Source organism: Leuresthes tenuis, unplaced genomic scaffold (genome assembly GCF_036924035.1).
Source record: "Leuresthes tenuis unplaced genomic scaffold, fLeuTen1.0.hap1 SCAF_8, whole genome shotgun sequence".
Classification (NCBI taxonomy): domain Eukaryota; kingdom Metazoa; phylum Chordata; class Actinopteri; order Atheriniformes; family Atherinopsidae; genus Leuresthes; species Leuresthes tenuis.
The window spans coordinates 14513442-14528553 of record NW_027325362.1 but is presented as its reverse complement, the minus strand read 5'-3'; the positions used below and the strand labels follow the sequence as shown (position 1 = coordinate 14528553).

Below are 15112 nucleotides of genomic sequence, written 5' to 3'. Positions count from 1 at the left end.
TTAACTTGTAGTCGAGTCATTCCATTGGACGTTGGCGTTGAAATCGTATTTCTAACATTATGCAATTCTGAGAACAACACATTTACTAGAAAACAAACGCCGCTGGATACAAGGAGTCTCTGTGACCCCATGACTTCTGTGAAGGTGATCGATCATGATACAGACTCGCCGTTTCGCCAACAAATGTATGTCCCGCCCACTTCGCCGTTCTCAATTGGTTCCTTTGTTCATCAATCAAATGGAGTCATGAAGGTGTTGTTCTACCGCTGTTGACAGGTACAAAGATGTCGCCAACCAGGGAACAATGGCGACCGATGACGGTCAACAGTTCCGTTTGTTTCGTGTGCTGTTTTAACGATTAACCGTGATGTTGCTTGGTTTTGCACGCAACGTTGCCATCGACAGATCCTCGGGACGGGTAGAACTGAAGCCCCCTAGATGTAGCATAGCTGCCTGCTAGCCGACCTCCGTGAAAGGAAGCCATTGTTTGAGTTGTTGGCTAACATGGCAACGAAAGCTAACCATAGCAGCGTCGGCTAGACGGGCTTCCTCACAGTTTTGTTGCAGTGGACACTGGTAAGTGAAATTTTGACCTAAAAAAGACCAGCATAAAAGACGGTTTAAAACGGTATTGTCAAAAACTGAGGCGCAAAACTGCCTGTGTGACATTTTCTTTGCTAGCGTTAGGCGCCGGAATTGCACTGACACGGTTTTAACTCCATTCATCTCCGTTGTTAGGCAGCTAACTAACATACTCCATGTTGTCTTGCTTAGCTTGTGGCCTCTGCTGTAACGCTGCTTTAACGTGTTATACCGCGTTAGGTTGGTGCAATATGTGTATAGTATCGTCTATAACTTCACGACTTAATTGTTTTTTTTTTTCTTTAAAAATGGCGTGCTATGGCAGCCCTTTAATATGTGAATGGATGCACCCCAGGCCTCGTCACACCACAGAAATAACAGTCCACCCAGACGGTTGATCTGCTGTGTGTTTCATACACAGGGCTTGGCTAAATTTAAATTTTTTTGGTTTCACCAATATATTTTTGTCTCGTGAACTATCTCGTAACGTCTTTTAATGCATACTAAATACACGATTGATCCAGTCAGATGGCTTTAAAGACTACAACATGCGGCTGCTTTTTCATTTATGTAAGGTTTGTCTTTTTCCTTTTTTTTTTCTCCCTTGTTTTTTTTTTTCTCCTACTGTTTTTAAATCCAATGTCTGCTGTGGGAACATTACTGTTGAAATAAAAGAAGGACACCTACTTAAATTGGTCGGTGTATCTTAAATGCATCAAATGTAATCAAAACTTTAAAAGCAATGATCCATTTATAAAGTCACTATTAACAAAACCGATAACATGGCAGCCGGAGGTGATACATATTCATATACAGCAAAACAGTTTATGGTTGGGGAAAACATACTGGTGTTAACATATTCAGACGTACTATATAGTTTCTTTTGTATAGGTTGCTTCTGCCATATCTTTAAAGATATAAGTAAACTGGTCATGCATGGAAATTGGGACTATTTTTCTGTGTAATGCATTCCAACCTTGTCTACAGATATATTTAGAATATAGTTATTTGAGCACCCCAGTAACATCTCTAGTAAACTTTTTGGTCAATCATAGGCTTAAATTTGTACCATTCTTAAAGTTTATATCCAATAAGATGTTCTTTTAGACGAACGACACACAACGTGATGTGTCGAATTCTGCGGTCAGCCACAGGACATCTTATACCACGGGCTTATGTAGCGCACCTGATCTTCTTGAATGTTGCTCAGGTGTCCTTTCACTCCCATTGTAAATTTTCCCTGTAACCAATGCTCTGACCCGGTGGTTGCCTTCAAATTACAAACTATAACAGAAAAGTGTAAAAAAAGAGGGAATAAATTAATAAAAGATCACATCCAAAACTGATTTGCTGACTTGTCTACTCGGTTTCAGACGTCACACCATGGATGCTCATAGTCGTTACGCTAACAAAGACCTTTACCGTGATGTTCATTTGTTGTGTCTTGTCTCTGCTCACAGCTGAGGTCATTCTACATGATGTCTGACAGCAGCGAGGCCAGTGAGCAGACTCTCCCTCCCGCTTTTTGGGCCACAGCCGCCACTTCGCCGTCCTCCTAAAACTTCTCTCCCAACCAGCCAGGATGACCGACAGGAAGGAGCCGCCCTTCTTTAATGACGACAGCGTGGGAGCTTTTCAGTATAAGCTCCCCTTCTATGACACTATGGAGCTGTTCATAGAGACCCTTACAGGGACCTGTTTTGAATTGCGTGTGTTGCCCTTTGAGGCTGTCATTTCAGTCAAAGCGAAGATCCAGAGACTGGAAGGTACGATACTTACCAGTGTGTAGTTCACACGTCTCAGTGTGCTGTTATACATTTTCATCCATGTTTTACAAGCCATATTATAGCACTTATCAAGAATCTTAAGAGGCATCACTTATTTTCAGTGCTTAAATGGAAGTGGTTACAGGAAAGCCTATAAATTTAAGATTCAGTTGAATTATTAAAAACTAAAAGATTGTCAGCCAGAGTTACAGATATATAGCACCTCTTTTCTACTCGTTAGGAAAACACACGTCATACATGAATGTATGCTGAACCTGATCACGTTATGGCGACTTGTTTTCACCTTAATTGCATCATTACATTCTACCCTGTGTAATGTTGCTCATTTGCACACAATCAGATCTCAGCGCATGCTTCTTAAGTGCACAGTGACCTGATACAAGATGTAGATGAAAGAGCAGGCTTACTAAATGACAGCACCAAATCACTTTCAATGGACTCTGTAAATGCACTTTGGATTTGACATGTGGGTAAGAAGGTCCGGCTTTTTGTAAACTGCAAAGTGCAGCTGTCCTACACAACGTCTTTGTGGACTCATCTGTTGGCTCGTGCCCTCAGGGAGGCAGTGGGCACACTGCAGATAAACACAGCTAAACATGTTCAGCAGAGTCACAAGTTTGGGCCGTGTAGGGTGCAGCAGAAATGACTTTGAATAGACAGTATGTATTCTGTTTCATTGAACATTTTGGCCGTGGACGTCGCTTTGTGGGCGATCAGGTTGACCTGCCATATCTATATTCCTCCCAGCTGTGGTGGTAAGAAAGGCCTCTGTGGATGTGAAGGTCTGTCTGCCAAAGCAGTACGTCAGTGACCTCGCATGTCACTCTGTAATGAGGGGACCTCTGCTAACCCACAAGCCCGATGGCTCACCTCCAGCACAGGGTCATCGAGTTTACTGATTGCAGGCACAGAGAGCCTCCTGACCACACATATAAACCATCTCATGTCCCTAGAGAGCCTTTTCATTCTTTTGATGTAGTATTGGACAGGATTCCTATTATTTAAGGCTTATTTGCGGTACTTTTCTATGCGGTGTAAACATAGTTGTGTAACCAAACTGATTTCCTTACTTTACTTTAGACGAGCTTACATTATGACACTGAAACACTACATTTATTTATTTTTTTTAGCTGTTTATCTGTTGTGTGCGAGGCTTTTCTCAGCTGTTGCATTATTTCATCTTTAGATGGCAGCCATGAATCATTTACCATGATGTGTGGCTGCCTCTGTGGCATTACCTTCTTGCTGGTCAGATTAGTGAACTTAGTTTATGAAACATGAACAGGTCCGTGTCAACTTTGGCTGTTTTCTCCCCCCCCTCCCCCCACTCTCTCTCTGACTGTCTGTAAAGGTATCCCTGTTGCCCAGCAGCATCTTATCTGGAACAATGTAGAGCTGGATGATGAACATTGTCTACATGATTATGGGTAAATCTACTCCTGCCAACACTTTCTGTCTTTTAAAGTGCTGAAACAAAAGCAAAAGAAGAAAAAAAGAAAAAAACACACCTTTTTAAAACGTACAACTCCGTATATTTAAAATAATTTGCGGAAGCATGTCACAATCTTTGCTGTCACAGGAGTGGTGGCTCTCGATTTAGTTCAACATGTTGTAGATAAGCCGGAGATGTTGAGCTTGGTGAGGCAAGTGACACCGCTGGTCATATTTGGAGCGCTTCCTCTTCCTTTTTTTTTATTTTTTTTGTCATTTTGAGATGCAGAGCTCACCCTCTGGTGCTCTGCTGCCTGCAGATGGTGGTATTGTTATGAATAGTTGTCACATAATTTTCCACATGAACGGTCTCTTGCAAGATGTTACCAGGCTACTCCATCACACCGCCAGCACCCTTTTGAAGCTTTACAAGCAGAAGAGGGGGGGGCAGTGAAGCATCTGCTTATATGTAACAATCGTTCCAGTGCAATTCCCAGCCCTGTACTTAATTTCATCTGGAGTTCATCTTCTCCCTTGAAATGCTGTTTATGTTACATCAGAACCTCTGCCTCAGAAGTTAAGCGCTAAAAGCAAATGTTTAGTCTCGCTGTCTCATTTGTGTATTTGTAGACTCTAAGTCATTGTGAGTCATTGTGTATCTGGCTGTATTCAACATTATTTTATTTTTGTCAACAGCATTGCAGAGGGCTGCACATTGAAACTGGTCTTAGCTATGAGGGGAGGCCCAATTAACACCAGGAGAGGTGAGAAACTGTCCAAAGAACTTTACCAAAATGGGTAATTAGTAGACTGCATGAAGCTGGAGTTTGTGATGTTTTTAATTCCTGTTTTTAAGTCGGCACCTCGCTGTGATTCTTGGTCTGCAGCACCTTTCTGTTTCAATCACTGAACCACCCGTCTGTTCTTCTGACAGTTACCATAGAGGATCCTATCAAAGAAGTGGCTGACCTGATGGAGGGCACAAAGGAGGAGGGCTGGGAGAAAAACCTGGCAAACAAACAGGTCACGTTTGTGGTCTATCGCGAGGGTGACCAGCTCAACTTCTTTCGAGTGGTCGACAGGGGCGACGGCACTCTGACCCCTCTGTCTGAATCTCTAAGGTTGGTGTACTGTTAGAGCAGCTGTTGTTTTCGTACAATTATATTCTCTGGAAGTTCTTTAACTTTGACGTTAGAAATATGAAGACCGCCGAGGAATTTAAAGAGGATGCACAAAGCCAGTGCGGAAATGAATATGAATTAATGTTGCAACGGCTTGCAGATGGCTGATTTTGTTAGATTGATAATAGGAAGAGGCTTTTTCTCCTGCCATGTTCTCCAGTGGTGGCTCGGTGTACAATGTGTATGCAGAGGAGGAGGATGGGGAGAGTTCTACAGCTGCACAGCAGAGCCTTGAAAACTCTATCACCATGACCAAAATGAAGCTGCTCAAAGCCAAGATGGAGGACATGAACCTCAACAAGAAGGTACCAGAATCAATGTGGCCCATTAAATTGGTCCGGTCTTATCTAGCTGTAAACATGACAATTTATTAATTTATAGTTGAGAAACGAACATGTCTTGTAAATGAAGACAGTTTTATTAGGAACAGGCTGTGTGAATTAATTATGTATAAACTGAAGTAAAGAGAGGCTCTTGGCAGTCCTGTGGAGACATGTTAACATTTCACCTGTTAACTATAATCAGAGCAGAAGCTTCAGATTTGGAACTCTTTGTTTTTTCTCATTACTAAATACACTTTGAATGTATCAGTTTACTTAATGAGAAAAGGTCCGCAGAGCTTTTGTTATCACTTCACCATTTCACCTCTTCTTGTCCTCCAGAAGTCGGCAAAGATAAAACCACGGGCGTCTGTTAGCCCACATCCCGGCGGCAGCTCTTCTGGACCTGCCAACGCACGACATCACCACCGCCTCTTTCGCTCGCTCCCGCAGATCAACCAGCCTCGGCAGAAAATGGCTCCACTACCTCCGATCATAGACCACGAATCTGTAGACCCATCTCTGCTCCCTGCTGCTGCGAGCTCTGCCCATTTGACAATCCCGAGACGGTCTCCTCCCTCTTTTTTGTCACCCTCTTGTTATATGCTTCAGGAGGAGGAACCATGGGAGACTTGCCCACCTTTTGCAAAGATCCGTCCCCCTCCCAAAGTATCCCGAATGGACATTGGCAGCAGCAGGTTGATGAGAGACTGTGTTTACCCTCAGCACACCCCACTGTGTGCCAGAGGGCCACCTGAAGCCCCCTTTGACCCAGCTGAGCCTTCAGGGGAGGCAGTCAGGCTGGGTTTATTAGAGAAACCGGTTGGACTTGTGGCACCAGCACAACCTGGTGCTTCATATGGGGAACTATCTGACCCTCTTGGACTGGATATGTCCATCCAGCCAGAGGGAGATTGTCAACCCTTTAATGTCAGGGCCCAGCACCAGCTGCCACACTCCTCCTCCCTTCTCAGTCCTTGGAAACTTGGAGCAAGTGATGCACTCACCACTAGAGCTGATGGAGCAAAGCTTGGTACATCATTGCATATTGGCCCGCCCTCTCCTTTGACTGCCTCCACCTCACCACCCAGCTCAACCAGACTGCTGTCTCAGCCTTTTGATTCCACACTTTATTTGCAGCCTAACCTGCAAGCGCAATCCTCGGTGAAACCAGGCAACGCCTCCCCTCATCCCCCGACTACCTTGTCAACTCACCCACCACGCTTCCGGGGTGTTAAAGTTGAGTCACCTGGCAAAAGACCGGAGCTTATCTCCAAAAGAGAAGCAAGAGGCATCACCAATATGGCAAACCAAGCCTGTAAGGAGCCACTGGGGTCTCTGAACAACTCTGAGCTGCTGGCTTCTCTCTCCACGAGGTCTCCAGACAACAGCAGCAGGGACGGCATTAGAGAGAGTCTGGGGATTGCGCTGACTTTGCCTCCTGTCACATCAGGACAGGGCAGCCTTGGTTCCAGGCTGCCAGCCATCCCAACGAACCGGTTTCTTCAGGATGATCTCATTAGACAAATGTCCCCATTGACCCGAGCAGCAGCCTCTTACAGAGTGAGCACCGATGGGTTTAGATGTTCAGTTTGTGACCTGCTCTAAAAAATTCTTTCATTTTTTTTTTTTTGGTTGTTTAATGCTAGTGATTCTTTTCCTCTTAGCACCTACTCAGTTTGCACATCTTTGAATTGCTGCCTTGTCCCGCTGCACGAACAGTAACGCCAGCATGAAATAGCTACTTTTTGCAGTGCATGTTTACTTTTTCGTAAATAGAGTTGCAGTTTTTCTCATTTAGCCAATAATATCGATGATGGCATGCTCTTTTTTATTAGACTTTTAAAAGTGAAACGCTGCAATTGTTTTCCTTGTGAGCTCTAAAATATTTATTCCTCTCTTTTTTTTTTTTAAGACCAGCAACTCTTTGGCTTCAGCTGCCGGAGCCGTGGCATCATTTGGGGCTATAGGTAAGGGAGACGCACAGACACCGCTACGTCATGTTATGTGAAAGGCCCCAGTGCATGTTGTAGGAGCGCTGTAACAGAGCATGTCCAAGGTTTATTAAGTATTCATTCTCTCAAGATGTGCAGAAGCACTGCAAACGGCAGAATGGCAGGAAAGCACACCAGCATTCTCATTTCTTTATGTTGGCCACTGATATGCTCAGTCTGTTCATAGAGAATGGGAGTGGCCTGTTTTTTGCTCGACTTACAGTAAGCAGCATTTTACAAACCAACCAGTTAAACCCAGAAAAACCTTAAAAGATTTGCCACAAAACTCAGAGTGAACAGAGAAGAAGTGAAAGGAAAAATGACTTTAATTGAACAATTTTCAGTGGATTTGTAAAGAGGAAAGTGGCAGAACTGGCACGAAATACCGAGAGCTTCACCTGGTGCCGATGGGTTTACTTGGTGTGAGAAAGTGTCTCAAAATAATGAAACTTGAAGCAGGAAGAAATGAAATCCTATTAATTTACAAGCTAAAGAAGATAAGTGTGTACTGAATTCGTCCCTGATGCACCAGCTATGCTAACATTGACAGCTGTTTTGGACCTAGTGTATTAAAATGGCTTCACGTTCTCAATGGAAAGGTCTTTAATGTAACGGAAACCTGGATGTCATGATTGATGGCCAGCTATTCTGTCCTGACTGTTTGCTGTCTCTCTCTCTCATGTTGCTTTGCAATTTCCAGCATGAAGCAAATGGGGCCGTATCTTACTGAGTATATCGCCCAACTCCTGGTACAGGCTGTGGTTATCTCTTGTCTCTTTTAGCAGGTCCCCACAACATCCAAAGTGAAACCACTACAGATAGTTCAGAATGTGACAACACGTCTGTTGTTCGAAAAAAGGACACATCGCTCGATTGGCTACACATGGCTTCCTGAATGAAGTCCAAGTCAGTGCCGCTTGCCCACAGAGCGGCTGCAGGGACTGCATCCAGCTCGCTGAACTCGGTCATACAAGCTTCTGCTCCTGCTTGTTGACAGCGCTCCCTTGTCTCCCTCTGAGCACTGGGTCTCAATAGTGCTTTTGTGTTTGCCGAAAATGTAAATATCTGCTCCTCTGTTGTTGTTTTTTTTCAGTTGCACTAGGATTGAGAGCTAACAACAGAAGTCTAGGACAGCCTTTGACTGAATTAATTGAATGTAACTTGGCTCTATTACTTTCTGGTCTGACTACAGCGTAACCGACTGCATGTCTGTGTGGTAGCAGACGTATTGTGATGTGAATAAAAATCCAATCCACCACCTCGCCACGTTCCACCCCGTTTGACAGCAAGCTTGTGGTCCTTTCATCCCAGCGCCGCCGGCTTTATCTGTCCGTTCCTGAATCCCTACGGTTTGCAAAGCCGTTCCACGAGTGGAGAGCGGCAAACCAGAGTCCCCTGATTCAAGAAATGAACATTCGTGAATATTCTGACATATCAGTGAAGTTTCCTTTTCAACCTGTTTTTCCCCAGTGGAACCATAATTGATTTGGACCATCTCATGGAAAAGCTGTCGCATTTAGGTCAGCTGAGAACTATTGCATTCCAGTGCATATATGCATTGGTTCTTAAGTGGCCAAAAATAAAATCATAACGCTGACTTTATATTCCATCTGGCTTGAAACAAAATACCAACACTAACATGGAAGCATCTTTTTTTTGGGCTCATGGAGATAATCTAACCTTTTCCAAATTCAGTTAGTGCGATGGATCCGGTACGAGCAAATTTTAAGTGAGTATTATTAAAGGGACACTGATGAAAGCAACTCCACAGAGGTTTTGTGCTCCTGATGCCACCAGTTTAAAATGTCTGCAAACACAGGGAATGCCTTCAGTGGTGCAGCGAAATGTTCCAGGGTTTATCTCGAATCTTTTAGCTATACATTCCGTCATTTTATTCCGGCTCCAGTCGAGTACATAAGATGTTTCCTCTGCTCTCAGGCACTCCAGCATACCACCTACCTCCAGTCAAGGCTCCCGCAGGCACTAAGAAGAAGAGCTCAAAGCACTGCTTCGTCTGTGGCAAGAAGACTGGGCTGGCCACCAGCTATGAGTGCAGGTACAAGTATTCGCCCTTACTCATCCACACACTTGCTGTCTGACTCTAAATCTCCTTTGTCTGTTCCTTAGTACAAAGTGCTCCTGTCCTGGTTTCTTTTGTCTTCCTGCATTTGTCTAAAGGAAACGGATGTCACAGATTGTTTCCCCCTAAACGACATCAGTACGGATGTCTTCCCTCTCCTGTTCACACTGAGTCTGACACAGTAACTAATCTCTCAATATCAGACACTTAAAGTTATCAGGTGTACATATGGTTCAAACGACTTACAAATGGAGTATGTTCAGTATTGATGTTTCTAAATGAAAGCTTTGAAGAAATGGTGGGGGGGGGCGGTGGTGAAATGGGTTTTCACGTGCTGACAGCGAAGCTTCAGGGAAGAAACTCTCACACGCTGTTAACTTCTGTGCATTTTCCCTCTTTAAGGTGTGGCCACAACTTCTGTGCCACCCACCGCTATGCAGAGGCGCACGACTGCACTTTTGACTACAAAAGTGCCGGACGGCGGTTTCTGCAGGAGACCAACCCTCTTATCAGTGCCCCCAAGCTGCCTAAGATCTAGACCCTACCAGCATCACCGCAAGATCAACTGACTGTGCCGACGGGAGGGGGGGAGTTCTGCAAAGGCATTTCAAGAAGGAACGAACCCATACACCACTGTGTGCTTTTTCTTTCTCTCTTTATCAGCCAAGTTTACTTAGAAATGGAATAAATACTCTTTTAAACCCACGTGTGAACCAACAAAAGTGGACTGAAATGGCACAGAATTGTCACCTCTTTATAATGTGAAAATGTGTATCCCTCGTGTCTGTTACTTTCTTTTTTTCTTTGTAAGCTAGAAAAAAAAAAAAACGTAAAAAAAACCAACTATTGTGCATGTTTGTAGGTAGTTTTTACTAAATATATCTGCTGCACGGTTTCCTTTTGTTTCTCTTAATAGGACTGCTGTTGACTTCCTTTGACAAGTCTTTAACAGATGCACTTTAGAACTATATTTATACATGTGACTTCTTGTTGGGGAAAGCTGCATACATGTCTGTGTTTGTTTAATGAAGTGTTAATAATATCCAGATTGTTGGGTTTTTTATATATATACATATATATATATATATATATCCTGCACATCTAAATGTCTTTTCTGACCTGGGCACATACATCACTAACAAATTTTTTTCTTAAGAGAGAACAGTACACCCACTTATTAATGAAATGCTTAATATTTATTAATAAATACTGCTTATTTAAATGAAAAAGGATGGTTTTGAAATGGTAAGTATGCAATGTGTGTACGTCTGAATGTCAGTGATCTGTCTGCCTTTTGACTAAACTGTATTAGGACTTTGGGGGAGGGGAGGGGAGGGTGGGGTTGGGGGCGGGGGAGTGTAGGTTATGGTGTTTATGACGTGTCTACAGTGAGGTTGTTGCCATGAAAATCTTTTTGTAAGTCTTTTTTTATTGTTCAGCTTTTGCAAAAACTTTTAATGCCGGTTAAGTATCTACAGGGGTTTGAACTAATAAAGTCTCTTCCGTACTCGCTGTGTGTCACTGGTGTATGTGTGACATCCCACGCTCGTCTGAAATTGCGTTTCCAAATGAATCTTTTTAGTCACGTTGAGGGGAAAGCTGATTTCTCTATTTTACTGACAGTCCAGTCATTTCTTCAGATTTCCTTGAAGCTGGCTGTTCCTGTTCCTTGTTCTCTTAACCGCTTGGTTGAGAAATGGGTTCTTGGTATCGCTCACTCATTCTTTTTTACATTGAATACCCTTTCCTTCTGAGTTGGGCCCTTTGGCGTGTTCCTTAGCAACAAGCTGAACAGTGGAACATCCATTTACTCCCATTAATTCCTGGCAAAGGATAAACAAAGCAGAGGACGACATCCTGTCAGGTCTGCCTTCATTAACGCAGGGTCACCCCCACAGTAGTGGAAAAGTCTCTTACTGTTACCGGCCCATTCTGTTCATTTCTGCTTTATCGCTCGGTTGTTTGACGTTGCAACCTGTTAGCGCCCGTAGCTTTCCCAAAAGTGGAGAAATTTCAGTTTTCATAACAACAGATCTGCCCCAGGCAAAAAATACAAAAAACAAAACCAAAGCACGTCTTCGTTCAGTTTGTCTGCCTTTCTGTTTATGACAGAAAACTCCAGCCATCAGCCTAATATGTACTTTGTCCTAAAAGCCAATAGTCGAGCAAGCCATGGCAGAAACTGTCTCCATTAGACTAAAAGCCAGCATGTTAGGATTTCATTAAGAACACATTGGTATGCGGAATCATTTTGGCAAACACGTTTTTTTTTAATTCAACATCCATGCACCACCGTAGATCATCTCAGTGCTTTTTTCCTTCCCGGGCGCGTAGTGCTCCTTGCACAATACGTGCAGACTTCATCTGAGTATCTGATTCGGTTTCTTGTGTTTGTCTCACACAAACACCCCAGCCCAATGTCCGTTTTCTACTTTCTGTTTCAGTGTAGCTCGTCCTGTCTTTTGCAACACTGCAGTGTGTCCAAGTGCAGCGAGTCTATAGTTTGCCATGACTGAAAACAGTGATTTTGTTCTTTTTCTAGACATGGCTTTTCCAAGCAGAGATCTTGCTCAGTGAGGGTGGAGGATGGTTTCATTCAGAAGAAAAACATGTAGAGGTTTGATGGGAATTATTGGAAAAAGCTATGAGGTCACTGATAGGTACACTTTCTGCTCTTGTATACCTTTTTTTTATTTAAAACTCTCATAAACTATTGAGGCTGAAATCGATCCAACAAGTTGAAATCAATAAAGCGCACAGGAAGTCCAAGGATTTCTGTTTATTTGACTGCAGCAGCCTCATGTGATTCTTTTTAACTGGAGTATCTACTCGAAATGCAAGAAAACAGCAGCAGTTCGTCAACTCAAATCATTCACGTTATCCTGTAAATATATTGGAGCCCCGTGTGGAACAAGCAAATCAACACTGCTGAGTCATAAGGTCTGTGCAGAGGCCTTGAAGAATCAAAACAAGGGACAGGCACTACCAGTCTGACAAGATCAGTCTGCCAAGGGACAAAGTAGGAAATACACACAAGAAACTCATGAGGGTGAATATGGTTTTACTGTCCTCACCTCTAATCCCTGCTTCTGCATGATCTCCTGATATGAACTCCTCTCCACTTGCATGTTCGCGTACCTGATGGCCTTTTTACTCCCCACCTGTGTCTTCTTCTCTTTATCTGTTAAACAAAGAGTTTAACAAAGAGGCCTTGTTGACTTTGTGGAACTTGTCAGCCTCCTGCTCTTACACCATCCAGCCCTTCCATTTAAACACACATGCCCTTGTTTAGCCGTTGGCTGACGTGGTTGGAAGGGTTAGATAATCACCGAAGCTCAAAGGACGTGAATGTATGTAAGCATAAGCCTCTGTGGCCGGTTTGCTTTGTAAGAGGTAGCATTTAAAGATTTAAATGTGTTAAAAAGCTGTTTTACCATTAAAGGGACAGCTGTACTTCATTTGTCTGACTCTTTCACATAAAAAACACTCCAGTCTAATCTTTCCATGCACCACAGCACAACAGCCTGCTGTATCTCTCTGATACAGAGACACACGCATGACAATTTGGTAGACTCATGTCTGAGGTCGCTACTTTGTCCAGACAGAGCACAGAGGCTCTGTTGTCCAACCCCAAAGACAGCGTGGCTGACTGTGCATCAGTAATAAGCCCAAACACAATGACAGGTTTCACAGAGATAGGGCCGAGGCTTTGAGTCAACGGGGTCTAAGTGAGCCTCTCCCAACACACTGCACTGTGAGTGAGGGGCTCACTTGGTGTGGAATTGCGGAACTTGAGGACTTGATTCACTCGAGTTCGAGAAGTTGCACAATGCGCTGTGAGCCGGTCATGATCTGATGTAATCAGTTTGTCAGAACAGTCTGACACATTCGAGTTTGTCTTCCCTTGGCTGGTAGCTAATGTCTACGTGAAACACTAATGTAAAACGCATTGGGTGAGGACTGATAATGTAATAATCGATACAATTTCATAACAGTTTCCAGAATGCAGTTGATTCCATGAAACAAAATGTATGACCTCAAAAGACAAATTCTTCTGAAAACACATTTCTGAAAGCGCCAAACTAAACAGCAGAGCAACACAAAGTGTCTTGTGCCCCGGCGCCACGGAAGCGGTCACTCAGCACTTTCAGCTGCACTGACATACTCTTCTGTCTTCACTAAAGGATGCAAGAGATGTAACTTTGGAGCACGTGTGGTGCACCGAGGCTTATGAGTGATCAGAACCACTGACTGCATTATCTGGTGTGTTTGCATGGTTTTGAAAACCTTGATTTCATCGGAAAAACTGTAATTCTGTGCATATGTGATCCATTAGTTATTGTCCAAGTCAAAAAGCGTCCTGGTTTCCAACGGCTGCCTGTGACAGCCTACAGTGATGAGGGCCAGCCTGCCCGTGGTTACAGTGGGCAGGGAAGAGAGATAAATCAAACACCAGTATCTCCATTATTAGATGAAGACACCCCATGAGTTGAGCTTTTGTCCTGTTGGTGTGAGTGATCAAGCTGTTTGTGTTATGTTTCTGTCTGTATTTGGACTCTCTATGATAGCCTCTTTTTTGTTTTTACAAACTCCAGAGCAATAAAAAGTGGCTTCTTTTGCAGCTGTAGCTGTTTGTGTCGCAGCTGGTTTGCAGTGGCTTTATCAGAGATTTCATATATTCGGCCCGGTTTGGTCCATTTTTTTTTACTGTAATATGTAAAATGTTTTACTTGCAGGCTGGAAAACCACAGCAGTTTAATAATGCTCCATACTGCAGAAAGACGTATGTATGTTCTGTGAAATGTTGTGTTTTACATTTATTCAGTTTCCATGTTCTTTTTTTTTTATGTTTTAGAGGTTTGTGGGTTTTATTTCATGTTAAATCTTAATCTTTTGTCATGTGAAACTGCCTGCTTTTACAAGTCGTGTTTTCCAGGTTGTTGTTATTTGAAGGATTACTCTCTGAAATGTTGAGTTCTCTGAAATGTTGGTGTCGGTTTTCGTGTTGTTGTGTTTCCCCCCAAATACTGTCATGTCAAGCAGGTGATCATGGTTTTCTTTTTGTTGCAGAGTTCTGTATTGGTGTTGTGTTCAGCATCTTAGGACCAACACACACCACTTAAAATACTGTGAAACCACCCTCTCCCTTTACCACCTTTCTATCGTCATCATCATCATCACCATCATCATCATGCCATCACCTTCTTCATCACCCTCAGTTTCATCTCTTTAGCAGTGCACATACCACGGTGCGCCCGCGTGCGCCGCCTGTCCTTTAAATTCATCACAGCCTGTTTCTTGCGGGGTTTTTTCTCTCTCTCTTCCACTCCGTTTCAACGCGGAAGTCAGTGACGCACCAGTACACACAGCTGCTCAGAGGAGACAATGAAATAAACAAATCGTCGTCAGTCGGAACGAACACGGCGGTGAGTCTTTTCTCTTTTGTCATCGGGTTTATGGACTAACATTTAGCCCAACGCAGACTGCATGTGTCGCTGTGCGTCTGTTCACACTGGGGCTTCTGTCTCTGCTGCGCCTCTTTATTAAATCCAACCGGAGGCGGCTGGGGGTCGGTCGGTGAGACTAACGGACGTACGTCTGCACTGTGCTGGGATGTGATAGTATGACAGTATTTCTTTTTTTTTCCCCATTGCTTGCTTAAGAGCACGCCATCAGTCGGTCCCTTAGCCTGTCATTAAGGTAGGAAGATTCAATTGAATGTGTGTGCTCGTGATCA

At 43.5% G+C, this 15112-nt stretch overlaps 2 protein-coding genes across 6 annotated transcripts in view; both read left to right on the top strand.

Annotated features, from left to right (window-relative positions):
* The first annotated feature begins 208 nt into the window (after positions 1-208).
* zfand4 (zinc finger, AN1-type domain 4) lies at positions 209-10882 on the top strand. Of its 4 annotated transcripts, none has more exons than XM_072390981.1 (10): positions 209-276; positions 2043-2348; positions 3721-3796; positions 4497-4564; positions 4735-4921; positions 5142-5286; positions 5644-6864; positions 7217-7271; positions 9234-9351; positions 9778-10882. In XM_072390981.1, exons 2-10 carry the CDS (start codon positions 2165-2167, stop codon positions 9911-9913), a joined length of 2190 nt encoding a protein of 729 aa, XP_072247082.1. In that variant the 5' UTR covers positions 209-276; positions 2043-2164; the 3' UTR covers positions 9914-10882. The 4 variants fall into 4 exon arrangements, with proteins under 4 accessions (XP_072247082.1, XP_072247083.1, XP_072247084.1 ...); XM_072390982.1 differs by having other exon boundaries at positions 227-576; positions 5647-6864; XM_072390980.1 differs by having other exon boundaries at positions 229-576.
* A 3717-nt stretch (positions 10883-14599) lies between these two features.
* LOC140313039 (E3 ubiquitin-protein ligase MARCHF8-like) overlaps positions 14600-15112 on the top strand; it is a 73870-nt gene continuing 73357 nt past the window's right edge. Inside the window, exon 1 of one of the 2 annotated variants that reach the window (XM_072390975.1) lies at positions 14600-14801. The gene's annotated coding sequence lies outside the window, so the exon portion shown is untranslated. The remainder of the gene's footprint in view (positions 14802-15112) is intronic. The other variant, XM_072390976.1, reaches the window with a different exon arrangement.

Excerpts from the sequence above, each read along its gene's own strand:
- zfand4 (XM_072390981.1), top strand. The coding sequence starts at position 2,165 with ATGACCGACAGGAAGGAGCCGCCCTTCTTTAATGACGACAGCGTGGGA. Across the intron at positions 3,797-4,496 it reads CATTGTCTACATGATTATGG|CATTGCAGAGGGCTGCACAT; the intron begins GTAAATCTACTC and ends TTTTGTCAACAG. Across the intron at positions 4,565-4,734 it reads CCCAATTAACACCAGGAGAG|TTACCATAGAGGATCCTATC; the intron begins GTGAGAAACTGT and ends TTCTTCTGACAG.